Raw genomic sequence first — 22,962 nt, 5'->3', positions numbered from 1 at the left:
GGAGACTCCAAAGCGTACATTTTAAGACTGAACCTTTGCCCTGAACTTGTAGATTCATTTGTCTTCTTGGCTTCTCCTCCTGGATGTCTACTGGGCACCCCAAACTCAACGTGTCTAAAACTGAATGAACTCTTGATATTAACCCCAAACCTGCTCATCTAGAGCTTTCCCCATCTCAGGAAACTACTCTAGCCTTCCAATGGCTGAGGTCAAACCCCTGGTGTCTTCCTTGACTTCTCCTTTTCATTCATACATCTCAGCCGGTCATCAGCAAAATCTTGTCAACTCTACCCTCCAAATAGATCCAAAAGTTGACGTTTCCTACCACCCCATGTCCAGTCTGGTCAAAGCCGCCATCATCACTCAGCTGGACTATTAAACTCACCTCCCAACAGGTGTCCTTGCTTCTGCACTGACTTGCCTCCAGGCTCTTCTCAGAGAGATCCTAAAACCCAAGTCTGATATCCCCTCTCTTCACAAAACCTGCCAATGTCATCCCGTCACGCTCAGTGTAAAAGCCAGAGTTGTGATGAGGACTTACAGGGCTGTCCACGAGCTGCCCAGATTTACATGCACCCCTGCCCCCCCACACAAGCAGACACACACACTCAGACACGCACAGTCACATGGACACACACACGTGGACACACGCAGACACCCTGTTACCTCTGTCCTCATCTCCCACTACCCTCCCCTTCATTCCCTCTGCTGCAGCCACTCCAGCCTCCCCAGTGTTGGTCAGGTCAGATGCGCTCGCTATCCAGAAATGCTCTGCCTGAAACTATACACATGGCTCACTCCCTCATTTCTGTCCGGTCTTTACCCAAAAGTCGTCTTCTCAGGGAGGGCTTCTCTGGCCACCTAACCAAAATGTAACCCACCTACCCATGCCACACCCTTTGCATAACATCCCCCTTCCCTGCGGGCTTATGCTTTCTCTTTAGCGTATAGCATCTGCTATACTAAACCTTTTTTGTACCTCGTATTTCTTTCCTTCAGTAGAATGTCAGACGTGTTAGGGCAGAGATTTTGTGTGTTTTGTTCACCGTGTCTACATTGTGTGGGATGATGCCTGGAGGATAACAGGCACTCAATAAATGCATTATGATTTGTTTCAACGAGTGAATAATGCTGTTTTCGAGACAGGAGCAAAACCTGGGTGAACTCTATGGGCTGTTTAATCTTCTCACGGCAGTGAATCCCAACCTCTTACACTGGCTCCTCCAATCTCTTCCAACCCCTAGAAGCCAAAACAACTTCCTGGCTGTCACTTTTTTAGGCCACTATTCCCATAACTGGTCATTCATCCCAGGCTTCAGTGATGTTCAGCGTCTCTGATCACCTCTGTTTTCTCAGTCATTTCCTTAAAGTCACCTCCAGCAAGTTCCCTGGCAGCCGGGGTTGCCTTCAAGGATATGGTAGAGGAAATGGAAGGCAAGAATCAGTGGGCAAGAAAACTTGCATTTTTGGCACACCTAGCAATTAAAACACACTATTTGGTGATGAGGAGATTGTGGTTACAAGTTTCTTTCCCAACACCTGGACAATTTAACTCAAAACGAAAAAAGCAAAGAAGTTGGTCATGCTGACATGACCCAAATGCCTAATTCAGTCATTGTGTTCTACCTTTTCCTCATCAACCCAAACACACAAGAACAGCACTAATATTACTCTTTAGATGCATTAAATCTCCAGCGCTCAGATATATGTCTATATATGGAGATGGCTAAAGTGACCCGATGAAGCAGGAGCTGGTCAGTGGTCCCGCCTCCCCACTCATTCCACACAGACATACAAGCTTATATTAAAAATCCCTTTGTCATCTACCCTTATCACCTTCACTTCCAATCAATGTTTTACAGAGAAAACATCTTCCTTTGTTATTACGTGTCACTCTTGTCTCCCTTCTACCTTCATCTCTTAGCCTCTATTCCTTTAGCCCTTTGTGTACGTGATACACACACACTCACAAACACATGTACACACATACATACCTGCTTCTCTGACACCTCAGTGCAATATGCCAAATTTCTCTCTTACCACACCCCTATTTTTCTCTTATAATCAGGTAAGAGGAGGCTGAGGAGAGCAATAAATAGTAATGGACCAAAAAATATTCAGATAATGACTTATCTTTTAACTTTGGTTACAGTAATGTCTGCAAATTTATAGTGTTTCTATGTTTAATCTTTAAAAACATGTCTTCGAATGTCTTCAAAACTTGGATGACTTATCATTTAAATAGAAGAACATGAACTTTGGAGATAGATACACTTGGGTTTTACAGTAATGTATCAATTATGTAGTTAGAGAAAATAAGTTTGGGGAGAATATGAGAAAACTAGAACCATCCTGCACTGCTGTGAGCATGCCATGGGGTACAGCCATTCCAGAAACAACATGGCAATACCTAGTGGGGAAAAACAAACTTGCATTTTAACATCTGAATTGGGGCACACCTTTTGTAGGCTAATATGGGTCAAAACTTCAATCAGAAAACAAATGTAAGAAGCGTAGGTCATGCACAGTAAACAACACACACCACAGAACTCCCCCAATTCAGGCTAGCAAGGTAGAAGGATGGGTGCTCATTAAAGCATTCATATTGGAGTCAGCTGTGTTAGCTCTGACTGGCTGAGAGCCCGGTACAGGACCTAAAGCATGAGAAGACAGGAGTACTCTAATGACCTGTTTGTTTTGTGTGTGTGTGTGCCTACACACATATTTATACACACATATCTATATACATACATATGCACACACATATATACAGTTTAAGAAAAATATTCTAGATACAAACTGTGATATAATGAATTAGCATTGCTCAGGACATTGTTAAATAGCATATTAATGAACTTCAATTCACCTATTACAAGATATAGTCACAAAATGAAATTAAATGAGGACATTAGGTACCCTGTTCAAATGTTTCTGATTATAAAAGCCATTCTCCTAAAAAACAAAGATAGGGCTTCCCTAGTGGTGCAGTGGTTGAGAGTCCGCCTGCCGATGCAGGGGACACAGGTTTGTGCCCCGCTCCGGGAAGATCCCACACGCCGCGGAGCGGCTGGGCCCATGAGCCATGGCCGCTGAGCCTGCGCGTCCGGAGCGTGTGCTCCGCAACTGGAGAGGACCCAGCAGTGAGAGGCCCGCGTACCGCAAAAACAAACAAAAAACAAACTCCTTCATTTTTCAAATGAGGAAGGTGCAACTCAGAGCAATTAAATGACTTGCCTAAACCACATAGGTTTACTTGCTGCCCAGCCTGGGTGGGTAGGTTGAATTAATACTCATAAGATGCTTATTGGCCAGCAAAATACAACCAACCCATCTGCAAGCCCTAGAAAGTTCCAGCATCCCAGAGTGAGAGTCTTTCCAGGCTGGAGGAGTATTCACCAAGACAGCTGTGAGCTGATGGGGCCCCAAACTTACCTCTCCAGGTGCTCGAGAAATCTAGACAGTCCTAACACACCTCAGAATGTCACCAAGTGCAAGTTCATGCGCCCAATGCACAGTGAGGCCGAACAATGTGGAAAAGTCAGAGTTTGAAGCAGAGAAAGTTTTATTGCAGGGCCATGCAAAGAGACTGAGGGCTTACACCCAAAAAAACCCCCCAAACCTTCGGAAGGGTTTCAGCAAAGCATTTTGAAAGGCCTGGTTGGGGGTGGAGTCACAGGGTACGTGATCACCTCGTGCACAATTCTCTGATTGGTTGATGATGAGGTAACAGAGTGGCTAACTTTATCAATCCTTAGGCACCAGTAGGTCTGCGGGCTCATGATCATCAAGGAGTTAATTTATTCCATTTGGTGGTGGTTTTGAGCATCTGAAAAACTCAGGAAAGATGCATGAGATACTATTATCTGGGTACTTTAGAGAGGAGCGACAGCAGAGGCTCTGGGGGAGGGGGTCCTGCTCGGTCACAAGAATTGGGAATGAGTGTGTTTCAAATGAATGTATGAAAGACAAGTTCATAAGATATATATGGCATCTTCTGATGCAGTACAGCCTCAAAGGGTACCAGATGTCAAAATAAGACAGTTTATTTCCTTATAATTTGCAAAAAAAATTTATAAATATATACACACATATGTGATCAATGATGCAATGATAAGCATGAGTATCCATTCCCGTAACTACTCCTCCTACGCTGCAGCTTTCATGCTAAGTAGTTACAAGTATCATAGAATTAGTGTAGAGCTTTAAGATAAACGAAGAGTGTTAGAGAAAATGAAGGAACAAGAATACAGGTATGCTATTTTCCTATCTTAGTATCGGTGTTAATGTCTTCTTTAACGATATTTGGCTCCTGAGAAGTTGTTTTTTTAGTTAATACCGTGTTTATCAGGACTTTAGTTTCTTCCCACCTCATCGTCAGCATGCCACCTCACTGGAATCTAGGAAGGAGCTAATGTATACTGAAACCAAATTTGATGCTTAGAAAATCCTTGAGCTGTTGAAAGGCACACCTGTGTGGTTTGGCAGGTGAGTTGAATCTCAAAGAATTTGTGCAAATCTCTGGTTTAGTGGGCTAAACTGGTTTCGCTCCTGAACAACGCTGGGGTGAGGGAATAACCATAACAATGCCAAAGAACTAACTTCCAATGCTAAATCTCAGTGGTTTAGGTCTCAAAAGTGCAAAGGCTCAGAATATATTTCAGGACAGTAAATGTCTTCATGTCAAATTTATTACAGATACATTAGTACTTTTCATATTGGAAAAAAACTACAGTTTTTTGTAAAGGCCAAGTCATTGTTAATTAAGAGGTTACTTTGAATAATTTGGAGAAGTAACTTTCTAACTGTATTCACTTTTATATTTAAATTAAGAATGGTTTTTTATGAATAGTTAAATAAAAATTTCAGTGAGCTGAATCCTAAAGAAAATAAAGAAGTATTTATCAGTTGAAAGGTACTCTGTAAATGGGTTTGCAGATCAACTGCAAAGGTTACTTGGGACTCTAGAATCTTAAAGTGAAACAGGTCATTTATACATCTTTTTAAAAAATCTATTCGGTCTATTTTCCTTTTCTGGACATTCTTATGTTGGATTATGTGGTTTCTTCTGACTAAACTAGTTTTGAAAAGCTTAAGATGTAAGACATTCTAAAGTAAATGCTTGATTCCTTACATAATATTGTTTAGGTATTAAAGAAAGTTAACATTTTTCATCCTTTGGTCAGGCACTTGTGGGTTCTAAATGTAACTCTCTGCAGTTAATATGCAGTACATGCCAGGGAAGAGAAGTTTGGGGCTGTCAAACCTCACGGAACAGACAGAGAATAAAAGAAAATTAATCAAGTCCACAGGCATGACGACCCTAGTCTGTTTCAGCTGGCAAAAGAACTAATAGTGCTGCCACCCAGGTCATAATTTATGGGTTGTTTGTGGTATTTTCAACCCTTTTAAGTTGAAGCTGTGTGTTACCATCTCTACAGTAAAAGAATATTTCTTTTCTCAAAGTTTTCAACCAACAGATGAATATTCTTTTTCTCTATGACACACACCATCTGGTTTGCTTAATTGACTGTTCATACACATATACATGCGTCTCAACTGATCAGTGCTGTGGTTTCCAACCTGGCTGTACCTTAGAAGCTTTGGAAAAATCACTACCAGAGCCACCTCCAGAGATCCTGGCTTAAACGGTCTGGTGATGCAGCAGAGAGAGGGTCTTTCTTGGAGGTTCAAGTTAGAATTCAGAATTTGTTTCCTCTGGAAGCTATGTTGCAACGGTGGGTTTGTGTATATTTTAAATACAATAGGTAAAACTACATTATCTGTTAAATTTGGGGGAAATGGTCTGAAACACGAATCAGTCTTCACAGTTCTTTTTGTGAAACAATGTACCTTTGGTTCCAAACAATGGAATTTACAACCAATCTGTTGATAAATTAGGAGCTGTGTGAGTCTTCAAGGTCACAACACTAGACTTTTTTGTGTCAAAAGTAAGTCAGGGTTTTGTCTTGCAAAAAAATGAATCAACAATTTTAGTGAGAAACTACCATGAGGAAGACACAAGCAAACAAAGACACTCAAACAAGACCAGGAAATAAAGTATAAAACCAACATTTGTGCAAATTTTAACTTTAGGAAACTCCATAGGAATGTCCTGGTTCATGACTTCTTGTGTTGTCTAAATAGTAAATTGGATTAGAAATAAGCATATCGTTCAGAAAGAAATATGGCACAGAAATAATAGTGGAAATATGCTGGAGGACAAGAAACCAAGACAATAAAAGCACTTTAAAAAGGCAAATCATACAAAAGAATAGAGGACACTTGTTGTCAATACTCAAAGGTGACTGACTTGAATAGAAGGGAAGATGAGAAGGATGAGGTTAGGTAGGTGCTTCCCAAACTAGTGTTAAGCTTGACCCCCCCCCCCACCATGAACCCAACATGACACAACAGGACAAACTGGGACCAAGAGGATCACAGTAGTGGAACTATGTCTGCATCCCACTAAGCAAACGGGTCTTCACCCGTATTCCCATTCACACAAGCCATGAGATGGCCATGCACACACAAACACACTTCCCAAGAGCTGCTGCGTGGTCCCAAAGTAGGACTTACCCTGTGTCGTCTCAGTGCAAATCATGGTAGTGGATGGATGTTAAAGACAGCCAGATTTGGGCTGAATAGAAACAAAAACTTGCTAAAAGGCTGTCAGTACAAAACAGAACCAGAACACACACCTTGCCATGCACTGAATCTTAAGTCCAGAAGGTGAGAGCATGAACTGAATATTATCTCTAGAAACAGGATGATTGACCTCCTAGAGTAATGGAAATAAAAATAAACAAATGGGACCTAATGAAACTTAAAAGCTTTTGCAAAGCAAAGGAAACTACAAACAAGACGAAAAGACAACCCTCAGAATGGGAAGAAATATTTGCAAACGAATCAATGGACAAAGGATTAATCTCCAAAATATATAAACAGCTCATGCAGCTCAATATTAAAAAAACAAACAACCCAATCAAAAAGTGGGTTGAAGACCTAAATAGACGTTTCTCCAAAGAAGACACACAGATGGTCAAGAAGCACATGAAAAGCTGCTCAATGTCACCAATTATTAGAGAAATGCAAATCAAAACTACAATGAAGTATCACCTCACACCAGTTAGAATGGACATCATCAGAAAATCTACCAACAACAAATGCTGGAGAGGGTGTGGAGAAAAGGGAACCCTCTTGCACTGTTGGTGGGAATGTCAATTGATACAGCCACTATAGAGAACAGCATGGAGGTTCCTTAAAAAACTAAAAATAGAATTACCATATGACCCAGCAATCCCACTACCATAATTCAAAAAGGCACATTCACCCCAATGTTCATTGCAGCACTATTTATAATAGCCAGGTCATGGAAGCAACCTAAATGCCCTTCAACAGACAAATGGATAAAGAAGATGTGGTACATATGTACAATGGAATATTACTCTGCCATAAAAAGGAACGAAATTGGGTCATTTGTAGAGACGTGGTTGGATCTAGAGACTGTCATACAGAGTGAAGTAAGTCAGAAAGAGAAAAACAAATATCATATATTAACGCATATATGTGGAACCTAGAAAAATGGTACAGATGAACTGGTTTGCAGGGCAGAAATAGAGACACAGATGTAGAGAACAAACGTATGGACACCAAGGGGGGAAAGTGGTGGGAGGTGGGGGGCGGGTGGTGGTGGTGGGTTGAATTGGGAGGTTGGGATTGACATGTATACAGAAATATGTATAAAATAGATAACTAATAAGAACCTGCTGTATAAAAAATAAAATAAAATTCAGAAGTTCAAAAAGAAATAGAATGATTTGTTGAGTGTGGAGTATAACCATACAATCTCCAATGGTCCTCCCAAATCTATTTTGGTGTTTCTGTAATTCAACCTCCTTTCTTCTTCACAGATGTTGAATCACCTCTAATTTCATTCTGTACCAATTTTGTTTTGTTTTGTTTTGTTTTTTTAAGTGACAAAGGGGAATTGAGAAACTCTTCACAATGAACCAAAGTGTCCCTGCAGTTTGGGGGTTAGCAACTAGCGTTATTATAGCAGATCTGATTTAGAGGTTTTAGACCTTGGTTACTTTGGGGAAGAAGTAAATCCTGAAAGTTAATACCACGAACTGCAAGACCTTTAAACGGACAAATAATAAACCCATAATAAAGTCAGTCTTTTTTCTCTCATTTATGCTCAACTGTGTGAACTCTGGAGCCAAAAGTACACCCTGATCTTTAAGTTTGCTTTGAAACAGCAATGAAGGAATGAGCTTATCCCTCAATTAGGTGCAAAAGGTGGAGGTGGTAAAAAAAGAGTTAAACAAGATACAGAGCAGCTGTGACAGCCCATCGGCTCATAGAAGAGACTCAGAACTGGCAGCTGGAAGGGACCCACAGGAGAAACGTCTTAAATGCACGTCCTACGTGTAGTACGTTGGTATCAGCAGGCCAGCATTGTGGCTGGAACAGTCACGACCAGGACTGTAAAGAAGGCCCCGACGCAGCCTGTGCTCTCCATGGGCTGCTGTTCTGAATGCAGGTTTGTGCCACGCACCTCTTGACAGTGACCTTCCGCATACCGCCGGGTCAAAAGGAACTGCAGAATTTTAGCGCAAGGCCGACTTCGAGCCCAGAACCGTAGTGATCCCTCCTTGACAAGCCGAACTGGGTCACTCAAAAGAGCGTGGCACTACACCTGTAGAGTTCAGCGGGCCAAGGGCTGCGTTAGCAGTTGGTGTCCTTTCCGGGCACACAAAAGGCTTTTTCTGCTCTGCTTTTACAAGGTATCCTAGAAGCCAAGCTATTGCCAATGGGTAGGGCTGGGGAGGGGAGGGGAGGGGAGGGGAGAGGGCCCGAACCCAGCAAGTTGTCCACGTCCGGCTGCCAGTCTGTCCAACAGGAGAGCCGATCTCGGCTGTGCCTCGGCCCCGGGGATGGGGGCGCGGGGAGGAGGGGGGCCACAGGGACGCGCAGGCGTGCGTTCCTCCAGACCGCGGGCGCCGGGCCAGCTGGCTCGAGAGAACCCAGGTGGCGACCGTAAAAGCTCCCCGCGAGCCTTCTCTGCCCCAGAGGGCGCGTCCCGGGGTCCGCGCGCGCGCCCCCTAGCGCCGGGCCTGCAGGGGGCGGGGCGGGACGGGGTGGGCGGGGGCGGAGGGGGCGGAGCCGCGCGGCTGGGCTCGCGGGGGTCGCGGCGCCGAGCAGGTGCGCGAGAGCGAGCGCTGCTACAGCGGGCGGCATGGCGAGCACGGCGTCGGAGATCATTGCCTTCATGGTTTCCATCTCCGGCTGGGTGCTGGTGTCCTCCACGCTGCCCACCGACTACTGGAAGGTGTCCACCATCGACGGCACGGTCATCACCACCGCCACCTATTGGGCCAACCTTTGGAAGATGTGCGTTACCGACTCCACGGGCGTCTCCAACTGCAAGGACTTCCCCTCCATGCTGGCTCTAGACGGTCTGCATCCCGTCGCCCCCCGCCCCTGCCCCTCGCTCCTCCACGGCCTGCCGGCGGGGCTCCCGCTGACCCAACGACCCCCGGCGGGACCCCCGGGCCGGACTGCTCCAAAACCCGGCCCCGCTGTCCCCCTCAGTGCCTGAAGGAGCCGGGGAGAGTCCCCGGTGCCCGTGGCCCGCCTTCCCCGGACGTCTGTCCCGCGGGGGGCGCCTGACCGAGCCCGGAACCCCGGGGCGGGAGAGAGGGGCACGCAGACAGGCCTGGGTGGGGTAGGTGACTCTCAGGCGACGGGGATGGAGGGAAGCAGCTATGTTGTCTCGAGAGTTGAGGACAGGGCAGTGGGACCCCCCTCTCTTGGGGACTGTTAGGACACGGAGTCACGAGAGGGGGCTTGTCTTCTCCAGCCAGCACTACCTAGAAGGGCTGGATTCTGATTAAAATGGACTTGTCAGAGCGAAATCTGCTTGCTCTGAACTCCTTTTAGCCATTTCGTTAGTTCTTTTAAAAGTATGTGTGTGGGGAAAGGAAACGTTGCAGGAGCACCCGCTCCAAACCCCCCCGGCCCGCATCTACAAATGAGTCTGCTGGGCTTTAACTCTGCCTCTAAACGTTAGGAACGTAAGTAGCCCTAGCCTGTGCCGCAGAAAGTAGAGAATTCTGGCCAGCAGGAATCTTGTGCGGGAGACTGACAAGTTCTGTGTCGCGCCTCCCAAGCCCGTTCTCAGCGTCTCCCTCAGCGTTGTTCTTTAGTAAATTGTTTTCTACGTAGTTCTTGCTAGCGACGCTCTATACTGTATTGTATTAGAACAACAGGTATTCACAAAGAAAACTGGCTCTTTTTAGTCTCAACAGGTGTTCACGAAGAAAACTGGCTCTTTTTAGTTTCAGACTGGCTCTTTTTAGTTGACAGTGGATGGCAACCCGGTCACGCTGATTGCTCAAGTCCTAGGCTCCTTTCTTCCAGGATTTTACAGCACGTGACTAGATGGATCCCGACAGAAACTTGAGAGTCATTTACGTTAGTTCTCGATTTGAGGTGTTTTCTTTTTCTTTTATTACTGCTCTGCAAGCTTTTATTTGCATAACTGAGTAAATAAAGGACAAGATTTAATCCCCCTAAGACGGTGCTTGCCACGAAAAGCAAACTGCTGCTCGATGGAGGTATTTGATGGAAACTCTGTATAAGGGAATACGTGTCTGGTTTTAGATGAGTGACACCTGGGTCTGTGTCCTGGTGTGTGTACAATAAGTAGCTGGTACGCTCTTGATTCCCTAGAATTACGGTTGAATTTCCTGTGCGCTGCAGAGCACACATCCAGGTAGATGTTTGAACAGGCAGGCTCTTGTTTCTGTGATTTACGTTCAGGAATATGGGATTGACAGTTACTGTCCTAAACACATTCTTCTGTTGTAACTGTACTGTCACCGAGATAGCCTGCCAGATAGGTATGCTTCCTTCTACAGGACAGCTGGGGGACAAGGGAGGGGATGGAGAGATGAATACTCCATGAAGGTTATTGGGTGCAGAATAGTGTGCACCTTATGTGTCTGAGCTGAGAATGGACATCATGGCCTCAATATTTGGGGACAGGTGGGGTAATGAGGAGGAAGGAGAGCGTAGCCTTCAACCATCCAGCCCTAGAGAGGAGGCGTGACGTCTGTATACAACCCAGCTCGCAAAATGGCCTTCCGCGTGTGCTCGTGTGTCTAGAAAATGACTTTAAGAGACGTAAATGACTTCACCTCTTGTTCTGCATTGTTTTAAAATTAATAACATAGCTTTACGAGTCAGTACATATAGAAGTAACTGCTTTTTAACAACTGCATGGTATTCATTACTCTGGACAAACTGGTTTATTTAACGACTTACCCATTGTTGGACATTGGACCCTTCCTAGATTTTCACTGTTCTTAGCACTTTACTGAAAACCTTTCTATTTGCCTCTTTGTGCGTATGTGTGTATCTGTAGTGTAGGTACTGAGGAATAGTATTGTCAGAGCAGTAGAATATTCATTTTATTATTCAGTTTAAATCGTCCACTTACATTCCACCAACAGTGTATGAGAATACCTGTTTCTCCACATTCTCACCACCAAGTTTTTCATCCAGTTTAATGGGTGACATCCTATCATGTTATTATTTTATTCCCTGATCACTGTGATTTTGACCACCTTAGCATGTATTTATTGACCCTTTTTGTGTGTGTGTGACTTGCCTGTCCATATCTTATGCCCATGGTTCTTTTGTTTCCTCTTGGTTTAAATGATTTGTTTTTTTTAATTCTGGATATCAGTCCTTGATTTATTATATATGTTGCAGTCTCGGCCCATGGCTTGTCTTTTAAACGTGTGATGTCTTTTCTCATACAGAACATTGAAATGTGTATTATAATCGCATTTATCAGTCTCTTCCTGCTGGCTTGGCCTTTTGTGGCTTAAGAAAGCACTGCCTAACACAAAGTTATAAACTTACTTTTCATCATCTCTCAGAATAATATTTGGGGGGAGTTCAACCACACAGCTACATTTTCATGTGGAGGTAAGTCAGTTCCCCCAAAGAGGAGGCCCCTCTGCTTGTTCGCGCTCTGCCGTGTATTTTCTGGGCAGCCGCATCTGCTGGTTGCTGGGCTTAAGGCAGGCCCTGCCTACAGCACGCTGCATGTGGATTTCCTGGTCATTGCACTAGAAGTGGAGGGAGAAAGCCACGTTGCCAGGGGCTGTGGTGACCACAGGCTTGAGTAGGCCAGTCCTCTCCTTAAACCAAGCAGAAAAATCCAAGAAGGGAGAGAGAAGGCTCACAGCTCTCCCATCTAGTCTTAAGTGGAAGAACATGCCTCTTGGACACAGATGATGGAGTCATTATTCTGAATCTCCTATGTGAGGTCAAAGCTCTGATTGCTCATCATCAGGGGGTATCATTGTTACCCCAGTTCTCCCTACAAGGAAAAAGCTAAATGTGCAGGTTTAATGTTATGCCATGTTAAGATTCCAACTGTAATTTCTGCTTAGAATCAATCTTAGTGTTATGGAAGGGAAGCTTTGATGTGTTTCTTACCATTCACTAGACGCTTGGTTCATATTCCTCCTGTGAAGGAAGTGCTGTTATCCTTGGGTTTTACAGATGAGAAAACAGGCTTGGAGAGATTAGGTAATACAGTCGAGGATACACAGCAGGTAAATAGAAGAACCAGAGGTGAAATTCAGAGTTCGTGTCTGCCCCTCATACCACCCTTCTCTCCAAGGATTTGCAAAAAGTACGCAAAGCTACTAGCCTGAGAAAGCACGTCCTTTTTTCCTTCCTTCAAGCAGAAGCTACCAGGCGTACTGCGAGGGAATTGTCTCCACCAAGTGGATATTTTCATTTTTGCTAGTTGGAAATGGAAAATAAGGTACATTTGGAAAACCATTTTAACTTTTAAGGGACACCTTGAAGTTTTCCTCCAACAGAATTCATTAATTTAAAGTCACAGTAATTTACTAATTGAAAAACTCACCGTTGAATGAGCTGGTGATTTCTGTTTATTGCTAACCCATATTCCTTTCAAAGCACCCCTTGAACTGCAGCTGAACATTTTGAGCCAGGTTTTTTTTTTTTTTTTTTTAGTATATGCCATCTATTTTTGTTAGTGGGAATGTTTGCCATTTCTTCCAAAGGAGTTACCTATAAATTATACTTCAGAGAACTTCTGAGCAAATATGTTCATGCCCCAGCACTTTAATGTGGTAATTAGCTATTAACGGTGTCAGTAAATTAGACCTGCCAAAAATAATGGCCTTCTTGACTAGGTGTTTACCACCACTTCACTTGAGGGTGTTACTTATAAGTTTTGACCTCCGGAACTGTTAAAAAAAAGCAAGGTTGTAGAGGTCTGCCTTGCAAAAGATAAACTCTGAGAGAGTTTGTGGGAAGTCACCCAAGGCTTGAGTCTGTGGGTGTTTTAAGGACTGGTAGCCCCTAATTTACAGACCTCAGGCTTACCAACAACTCGATTCCATCTATGGCTGACGGAGTTTATCTCCGGGAACTCCAAACCCTTCTTTTATGCATACGATGAGTTAGCAATTTATCGCTACTGTTCCCACATCAGAGAGAGTTACCTTCCCCACCAAATCAGGGTTCTGGTTGGTTCTGAGGAAAGACCTGACCTCATCAGAACCTGCTCTCTATCTCTCCTCTTGTGCTGAGAGGGCAGAGTTGATCCTGCCGTAGGTACCAGGGCTGAGACCGGAGAACTGAGTGAGACACTCGGGGAAAAAATGGTATGAGTAGTGGTTAAAGTTTAAAGCCTACTGTTATTTTTCCAGTCACATTAAGGGTTGAATTCATCAGCCTGGGATTCTGACCACTGTGTACCATTTGGGAAAATGTGTTTTATGTTCTTAGTGATCAGACCATAGACTTAACCTTTTGCAAGGCTCGTGTGTTTTCTGTACGTAAAGCCTGTAAGATTCCTAAAATAATGCAAATTATGGTGCATGATAAGGTTTTCTAGAATAGTTTTTTAAATATAGGATAGAAGTTATATCACACACACACTTTGTTGTCTGTTTAGGATTGCAGTAAGAGTTAGCTAAAACACCTCAAAACCACAGGTTAAAACAAATCTCAAAAAATAATGAAACCACACTGTCCCAGTAGCTCTGGTGGTAAATGATGAGTCAGTTGTGGTTGTCCTGGAGGACTGTCTTTAATCTTGCAAGGAACAGGCTTCCTCCCCCTATGCTTCTATTGCTCCCTGGGTTCTGGCTGGGGGACTTGAGGGTTGAAGTTTAAAATAGAGCTGGGTCACTGTTCAGCGGCAGAGACACAGATAGCCCTGCAGCACTACTATAGCTACCAAAATAAGCCTCCATTATCCTGTTTTGCTAAAAATAAGTTTCTTTTGCTGTTTTTGACAGCCTTACCATCAGGGAAATTATTTTCTGTCTGGAAGTAGTTCACCCTATAAAATAGAAGATCACTGTCATTGCATTCTGCATTTGTAGGGACCTAAATCTGTTCAGTTAATTAGAGCATCTTCTGGGTACTCTTCACAACGGATCCTAGGGGTAGGACTGAAACTTAAAATTTTATTCTTTCCCTGAGAAACATAGACTGGAGGCCACCTTCCCCATTATTCCCTGAATATATGATTATCGTCACCTTAGAATTATTATCTATCATTGACTTTGCCCGAACACAATAATAAATGACTTGGTGTATCTTGGCACTTATGAGTTTTTTCATATTAAAAAGTTTAATGCCAAATGTAAACCTGAGAGATATGTACGTTCATTGGCTTAACAAATGAACACACCAGTATGTGCTGTCATTATTTCAGATTGAAATACGGCACTGTTTCAGTCTGAAATGAAAATGACGGCATGTGGTAAAAATGTATTAGTTTAAATCCTGTTAACTTAAAACTTGTTAGTGTCTGGACAAAAGCCAGGCTGAAGTTTACCATCACCCTGGCTGTGCAAATAAAAATATGTGACTAAGAAAATGAATGGTGTAGGAGGAATGATCAAACAAACCAACAGAACAAGCTTTCAGGATACTTTGAAAGCGTCCATTTATATGCAAACAGTTAATTTCATAATTATAAAATATTCTTCTAGGAACCAACCAGTGCTTATTTAAACCCAATGTTATTATGTGTGCCCTGAAAATTTTCAAAAGGTCATGAAAATACATCTTGATTTAGACTTCTCATGGTTCATGATGACATTCCAGTCAGTCTCATTTATAATCTTTCACTAATATTAGAAGATGTGACTCTGTGGGAGCTCTGCTCGATTATAAAGATTACAACGTCAAAACCATTAAAACATCTGTTTTAAAGGTCTGACGTGCAGAGGAGTAACAGGGTTGAGATAGTGGCAGATGAGGTTTCCCAGGGTGAAAGGCAGTATTGCATGGGTTTTGTAGTCAGAGCTGGACGGAATCCATTTCAGCCCCTTACTAACTCGTCTCTGGCACATTATGCAACTGTTGTGCGCCTCAGTTTCTTCATCTGTGAATATGGGAATAATAACACTCAGAGATATATCCTGAGGATCATGCATGTGCCAAACTGAAAAGTGTGTGACATAGAACAGGCACTCCATACAGATTCACTTGCTTTTCTTTCTTGCTTAACGTATGTTTTAACCATTATGGTTATTTTTTTGGAAAGCAGAACACTCATTCACGAGGACAGTGTAAAATGAAAGTTTCTTCCTGGACAACCACATGTTTTATGTTAATGTAAATGACCTACTCTAATTGCAGGTTATATCCAGGCATGTAGAGGACTTATGATTGCCGCCGTCAGCCTGGGCTTTTTTGGTTCCATATTTGCCCTGTTTGGAATGAAATGTACCAAAGTCGGAGGCTCAGATAAAGCCAAAGCTAAAATTGCTTGTTTGGCCGGGATTGTATTCATACTGTCAGGTAAATAGTAACTTTCTTCCGAACAAGGTGCTTCAGGATGTTCATGAAACACCAGTAATCACAGCCCTTTCCTTCTGATGCTCTTCAGGGCTGTGCTCCATGACCGGGTGTTCCCTGTATGCAAACAAAATCACAACAGAGTTCTTTGATCCCCTCTTCGTGGAGCAAAAGTAAGTACTCTTCTTAAGTCTGTATGCTTGTGGCTGACAGGAAATGGATATAAAATCATCTTCTAAATTAAGCTACATAAATTTCCTCCATGGCTCATGAAAGTGAGACATACTGATAAATGATGTTGGATGACATCATTCAGGAGCAAACGTTTTATATGCTACATTGGCAAAAGATGCATCGAATCACTGCATTAGGGTTACGTAGTGTCTTGTCTCGAAATAGCTCAAGGCATAGGATTTAGAATGCTAAGCGTCATCTACTGTACGAAGTCACGTAGAGGAAAAGTGCAAGAGAGGTGTAAGGTGGGGAGGAAAGAAGGATAAAGTATGACGGCAGAAAACTAAGAGCTTGCCTCGATTGTTGTCCATCCAAAATGATATTTGCCAGATGTTCTGGGCCAGCTTCAATCTCAGGCATTGAGATGAAAACGGAGACTGTGATCCTGAAGATTAGAAACGTTTAAGTGATATTGAATGAAATACTATTTTTCGTTTTTAGTTAGCCTTTTACATTTGTTCTGTTGACCACGGCCTTAACACGTGCCACCTGATAAACCTTTGTAAAGAGATTGTACATGACTCAGGGTCTTTAAAAAATGGTGTAAGAGTGGCACAGACACCCAGATGCGACCGGTCTCAGCTGCGGATGAATGGTTTGGCACTTACAGACCAGTTTGTTTGTTGGTTTTTAATTATGGGCTGTTGCTTTTTATAGCTTCTCTAGGCTTATTTCTTTGCATTGGGAAAACCCAAGGAATACCAAATTAGAAATAATAATAGATCAAATATTTTGTCTTCTGTGAGAATATTCCCACAGACTTCTGTAGAAAGCCGCATGTGTACTGCTGTCATCCAGGCTGGGGATTCTCTTTCAGTCTTCAGATCAAATGTTATGGAATTTTAAAAGAGTAATTACTAAAATGGCTGATCAGGGTCCATTACTTTTTTCTGGTGGATTTAGGAATCTTTAGGAAATGATTTTTCTAGTACTGTCTTTAGTTAATGCATAAATAGTATATGTATGTATAATGAAAATAATAGCTAACACATGTTGAGCCCCTACCATGTACCAAGCAGAGCATTGCAAATATTATTTTATTATTTTGGTCTTACAACATCCTTATGAAGTAGGTTCTCTCTGTACCCTCTTTTTTAAAATTGGGGAAAGAATTCAAGGAATATGTGCAAGGGAACTTGGACTAAGCTAATAGGCTGATTGAACTATGATTCAAACCAGGCAACCAAACTCCAGCACACTTAACTCTAAAATGCATGATATATAATATTCTACTATTTTGTAATTTTTGTGACAGTATGCCACATATATTTTTCATCAAAGAAGTTTCTTTTGTGCAGTAGTGTTTATTGTGAAATTTTATTAAATGGAAAACAAAGATGACTGCTTCAGACCCCAGTATGATGTTCACTCCCCTACCTATGTTAGAAAATGTGTTCTGATTTGTAAACTTTCTCCTGATTTTTGATAATGAGATTTGCACCGATGTGCATGGCACCAAACATTGGGGTGAAAACTAAGACTGTTCTCCTGAAGATTAGAACCATTTTAATGATATTTAAATGAAATATCAGTTTTCATTTAAATATTATACTTAAATGATATTTTTATTTCAGGGTTTGATATCATAAATATACCACAAAATCATATTTCTCACAGTTTATTTTATTAAAGACATTGCCGACTTTTCTGGATTACCTTTCGTACATCACTGTTCTGTCTTCCTGACAATCATTAATGATGTCTTTGTCAAACTCTTAAAAATCATTTTCATCTTTTCTCACAAGGCTGAGGCTAATATCTTATCTATATGCACAGTAACTTAAACCTTTCCTTTGTGTTCTGTGCTTGCTATATGCTCAGTCACCTCACTCAGTTTAGTACCACTGGAATTTCTTATTCTTTCAGATTTTCGTTAAACTCAGTTCAGTAATTATGGACTGTGAGAGGTTTTCCTCTTTTCTACATCCTTGGTGCTACTTTGAACTATTCCATTCCCACTGTGAGCTTCCCAGCATCCCTCTTTCTGTCTATGCCTACTCTCTCGCTCTCTCTCTGTTTTCTCATCTGGAAAATCAGGATAATCATAGAGTTGCTGTGAGAGTTAAGAGAGTGTGTATATGTACCCTTAGAACTGATTAGAAAAGAGCAAAAGCCTTGTATTAATAACTGTATTGTGTTAGCTATTATTAAGGTTGCTTTTTAATTGTGTGTAGTAGTTAAGATGTACCTTATCTTTATGGATGTCTTTATTAGCTCTTTTCTGCAATGACTTAAAAATATAACACCTACAATTTGCCAATTTACCTTAGGTCATTAAAAACACAAGAGTGAGGGATTATGAAAAGCACCATGGCTTACAAATTGGTAAATAACAGGTCCTTCACACCAAAAAATACAGACTTTATTAAAAAAAAAAAAGAAAACCTGCATATTGAGAACATGTTTAGCTCCTTGAGATCAGAGCTCACTCACATTTCTATCCCAGCAGTGCCTGGCACAAAGAAAGGCCATGACTTATGTACAAGGAATTATCAACGCCTGTTGAGAATTGTTAAATATGATCAGATGCTAATTACCCACAATGGTAGAAAAGAGGCATGAAGATGACATGTGACACCTACAGGAATTCACAAACTTTATTTAAATAAAACTATAAAAACCAACCAGTTGACTAACTTGCTGTCATCTGTTTTCCTTTTATCAGCGCCTCTAGTGGAGGAGAAGGAGATGGAAATTAGGAAGATTAATAAGCTGCAAATTGGGTATCAACACAAAGTAGACTGATTCCATAGGTTTTTGGGTTTTTTAAAATATTTATTTATTTATTTGGTTGCACCGGGTCTTAGTTATGGCAGGCAGGCTCCTTAGTTGTGGCTCCAGGGCTCCTTAGCTGTGGCATGCGAGCTCTTAGTTGCAGCATGTGGGATCTAGTTCCCTGACCGAGGTTGAACCCTTGTTCCCTACATTGGCAGCACGGAGTCTTACCCACTGCACCACCAGGGAAGTCCCTCCGTAGGTCTTACAAAATATCATAATTTTTAAAGTGAGATTTTGATTTTGGCATATTCTAGGGGATAGGGCTTCCTAGCTGGCATTTGCTAGAACTTAGTAAGTGGTACCTCTGATGTAGTTTGTGCGTGAACACACGGAGGAATATGTTGGAGAATCAGTGCCAAAGGCAGGGCCAGCCCTGGAAGAGTTGGGATAAGGGCACTGCTCTAGGGGGTTCTGACTATTTCTTTGGTGTCTTCATGGATCTGCATGAGGGTAAGTTCCTTGAGGTCAGAAAACATCTATTTCATCTCTTACTTGCCTAGCATGGTGCCCAGTATGTGAAATCCTGATCTGTAGAACTAGTCCTTTCAGGATTAGCAGAAAAGCCTTCTGTTATCTCAGCAGACTGAGGAAGCCTCAGAGAGGATGGAGCAAGGAGGCAGGCTTACCCTCCTCTTCGCACCCGTGTCATGCATTCATCTTACTCCAGCAGCGTGGCTCCCTCCGGTCCTAGATGGCCTGGCTGTGGCATACGCATGCGTGTGTTTGGCCCTTAGGAAGGGCGATGAGGCACACCTGCTTGCCACAGGCTCTAGTTTAAATTTCTGGTGAGCAGATACTTGTCCCAAAATGCACTGCAAAACAGTTCAGGCCTCAGAACCTAGTTTTGTTGCTGTTTTTCTTAAGGATTCTCTAACATGTAAATTGAATCTTCTTTGTGGATTTCGAGGACATCCCTATATAAGACTCACCTCGGTTGCCTAAGTTACAAACACACAACTAAGCTCATCCACAGAGCTCCCACCACATTCCTACTATGTGCAGGGAACTCTGTAGGAGCTTTATTGACGAGGGAACAGAATGAGTGGCTTCTGGTGTATCGTTGGCATAAAGATTGTGGCAGTAGCGCTGCAAACAGTAGTAGGCTTTGTGTTCAGTGGCTAATTATTTCTGAAACCCTTCCTTTCCCACAGCTCATATGGGAAGATTTTTCTTCCTGCCTACAATCATTTGACAGAACTGCAATCTTTAAAGAGCTTCACCTGACTGTGGTTGTTTCTGCCATTTCTCCATTTTTTCCTTTTGTTTTACTTCCTTGCGTCCATTCAAGTTGTGATTGTTTTATGGCTCCAGGATGGGCTCCTGCAAAGCCTTTAAAACTATTTCTCAACTCTTCCCTTTGGGCTGTTTCAAACCAACTTCCTCCTTTTTATTAAAGCAAAACCTACTACATAAAAAAATCTATCCTCTTGCAAGCTTATGGTCACAAGCACTCCTTAGCGTGATTCACCATATCATTGTGTTGACATATAATTACATATCCCCCCCATGGCTTTGTTGTCCAAACCACTAACTTCTGAGTGTCTTGCTTTGTTTTTTCTTAAATAGACTGTTCTGAAGAGTTGATTGGCTTAAAGAGTTGTTCTGCATAAAGAAACTTCTTTTCAAGTCATGCAAAGTTGGGGCACTGAACCAATTTCCTTAATTGAGGAAACAGGACATCGTGATCTTATTTATTCGCTTTTAGTCAATGAGATTTATCATGAACGTTTTGGCTCAGATATTCATATTTGGGTCTTATCATACTCCAGCCTTTGTATTTTGAGAGCTTTTAAAACCATGGAGTTATTTATCTCTAGCACTCTGCATTCAGTTAGTTTCTACTTTAGAATCTAAGTTTTACTTTGGTAAAATCTTTTCATCATTGTGGTTACTTAGTAGTTAGAGAAGTAAACAGCTGTCTACTTTCCGATAGATTCCCTCATTCTTGTTATCTGTCAAGTTCAATGCACAAGAGACAATTCAAGAAGGACGTTTCTAGGTTACACACATTTTCCTGGGTGAAACTGAAAGGAATATCGATCTCACTAGGTGACCTTGCCTAGATATTTAACTTCTCTCTTCTGTCCTTATTATAATTTAATGAATTATAGATGTCTGTGTACTTAAGCGTATTGCAATCATGAGGTTATTTGGAGAATGAATTATTGTGGGTAAAAGGCTCATAGATTCTCAGATAAGGGATTCCATAGAGGCGCCAAGTGTTAGGAACAAAACAGAATTTGACTGTTAAATATTAAGAAGGTGTTACTCTGTGATTTCACTTTGTTCTGTGGTAGCACTGGCCACTTCAGATCATCAGAATTGCTCTGATGCTTTTGTTAACGCTGGCAGGACTTAAAAATATACTTGGAAATCAAGTGTTTGGCAACTGTGTTTTGTTTTCACTGACCAGTATATGAAGTCACGACTCCTTCCAGTTTGCCAGCCTTTCTGGTGACTCAGCTTTTAGCACCACCACCCTGTTCCCTCCCTTTGTTCACATCCCAGCTAACCACTGCATATCCTGCAGGACTTGCATTCTGCGTAACGTGCCCACCTCCGTGCTCCCTTTGCCCTTTGTGCTCCGATTATAATCCTACTGGGCAGTGACACTTGCTTATCGGTCCATCTTCCAAACCAGGTCAGGAGCAGCTCGAAGTGAAGACCACGTCTTGCTGATTTGGGCATCTCTTGTAGCTAGTCCCTGCTCCGTGACATTTCCAGCAGGGATGGTCAGTCAGCAGTGGTGTACAACTGTCTGTCTGCACCTCTCCTAGAATGGAAAGACTGTATGCTTGGGGAGATTTGGTTAAAGGAATGGGGAAGGAAGGCAGCCTACACACTGGTTAAAAATGAGGACCTTGGGGCTTCCCTGGTGGCACAGTGGTTGAGAGTCTGCCTGCCAATGCAGAGGACACGGGTTCGTGCCCCGGTCCGGGAAGATCCCACATGCCACAAAGCGGCTGGGCCCGTGAGCCATGGCCGCTGAGCCTGCGCGTCCGGAGCCTGCGCTCCGCAGTGGGAGAGGCCACAACAGTGAGAGGCCTGCGTACCGCAAAAAAAAAAAAAAAAAAAAAAAATGAGGACTTTGGATCAGGACTGCCTGGGAGGGAACCCCAGCTCCGCCATTTATTAGTAGTGTAACCTTGAAGAAATTACTTTCCTTTTTGTGTCCTGTGTCCTCAATAACTATGAGGTTATTGTGAGGATGAAACGAGATGGTACATTTCAGCTATTTAGAATGTGCCTGGCATATAGTAAGCACTCAGTAAATGCTAGTAAATTAATTTTAATGGTACTGACCCTTAAGCAGGGGATATTAATGTAGCAGGTCATTATCTTATATGCTGTATTAAGGGTGGCCACAGAGAAATGTATATTGAAATGTTGGAGGCCTAGTGGAAAGGATAATTGTTGTAAGACACTTGACTCTCAAGTGGAAGGCAGGTAAGGGACCTAGCATGAACCCATTTAAAAAAACAAGGCTTGTGCAATTCCTTCTCTTTATTTCTGATCATCTCCGTCACAGCTTTGAGTTAGAGATACACAGCAATCTGAAACTGTCAAATGGATAGACACTCCTGAGACCTTCTCATGAGAACTCATCCTATGTTCATCTTCCCAACTCCAGGTTCGATTCTAAACTGTTTTCAGGCAGTCTGCTGAGGATTCAGAAGATCATATAGGGTAGGCTTTTTTTTTTTTTTTTTTTTTTTTTTGCGCTGTATGCGGGCCTCTCACTGTTGTGGCCTCTCCCGTTGCGGAGCACAGGCTCCGGACGCGCAGGCTCAGCGGCCATGGCTCACGGGCCCAGCCGCTCCGTGGCATGTGGGATCTTCCCGGACCGGGGCACGAACCCGTGTCCCCTGCATCGGCAGGTGGACTCTCAACCACTGCGCCACCAGGGAAGCCCTAGGGTATGCTTTTAATTGACCCACGCTTTTTTGCTGCAAATCCATCTGTATTTTCTTCCTTCAACACAAACAGTTGTGCAAACCCACCTTCACACCCACAGACTCTTGCTGGTCATGGCCCCAGGTGTCACAGGACAGCCCTGGTTGTTTTAGGAATTTCCCATCT

General features: G+C 42.7%; 1 protein-coding gene across 2 annotated transcripts in view; it reads left to right on the top strand.

Annotated features, from left to right (window-relative positions):
• Positions 1-22,962, top strand: part of CLDN10 (claudin 10) — a 100,331-nt gene that overhangs the window by 68,752 nt on the left and 8,617 nt on the right. Inside the window, exons 1-3 of one of the 2 annotated variants that reach the window (XM_067713049.1) lie at positions 9,215-9,458; positions 15,712-15,873; positions 15,962-16,043. In XM_067713049.1, coding sequence (XP_067569150.1) covers positions 9,239-9,458; positions 15,712-15,873; positions 15,962-16,043 — 464 coding nt within the window. In that variant the 5' untranslated portion in view covers positions 9,215-9,238. Of the gene's footprint in view, positions 1-9,214; positions 9,459-15,711; positions 15,874-15,961; positions 16,044-22,962 lie in introns of those variants that run through there. The other variant, XM_067713050.1, reaches the window with a different exon arrangement.

The sequence above is a fragment of the Pseudorca crassidens genome, chromosome 18 (genome assembly GCF_039906515.1).
Source record: "Pseudorca crassidens isolate mPseCra1 chromosome 18, mPseCra1.hap1, whole genome shotgun sequence".
NCBI classification, from domain to species: domain Eukaryota; kingdom Metazoa; phylum Chordata; class Mammalia; order Artiodactyla; family Delphinidae; genus Pseudorca; species Pseudorca crassidens.
The sequence above is the reverse complement of the archived record's forward strand: the minus strand, read 5'-3'. Positions and strand labels throughout refer to the sequence as shown.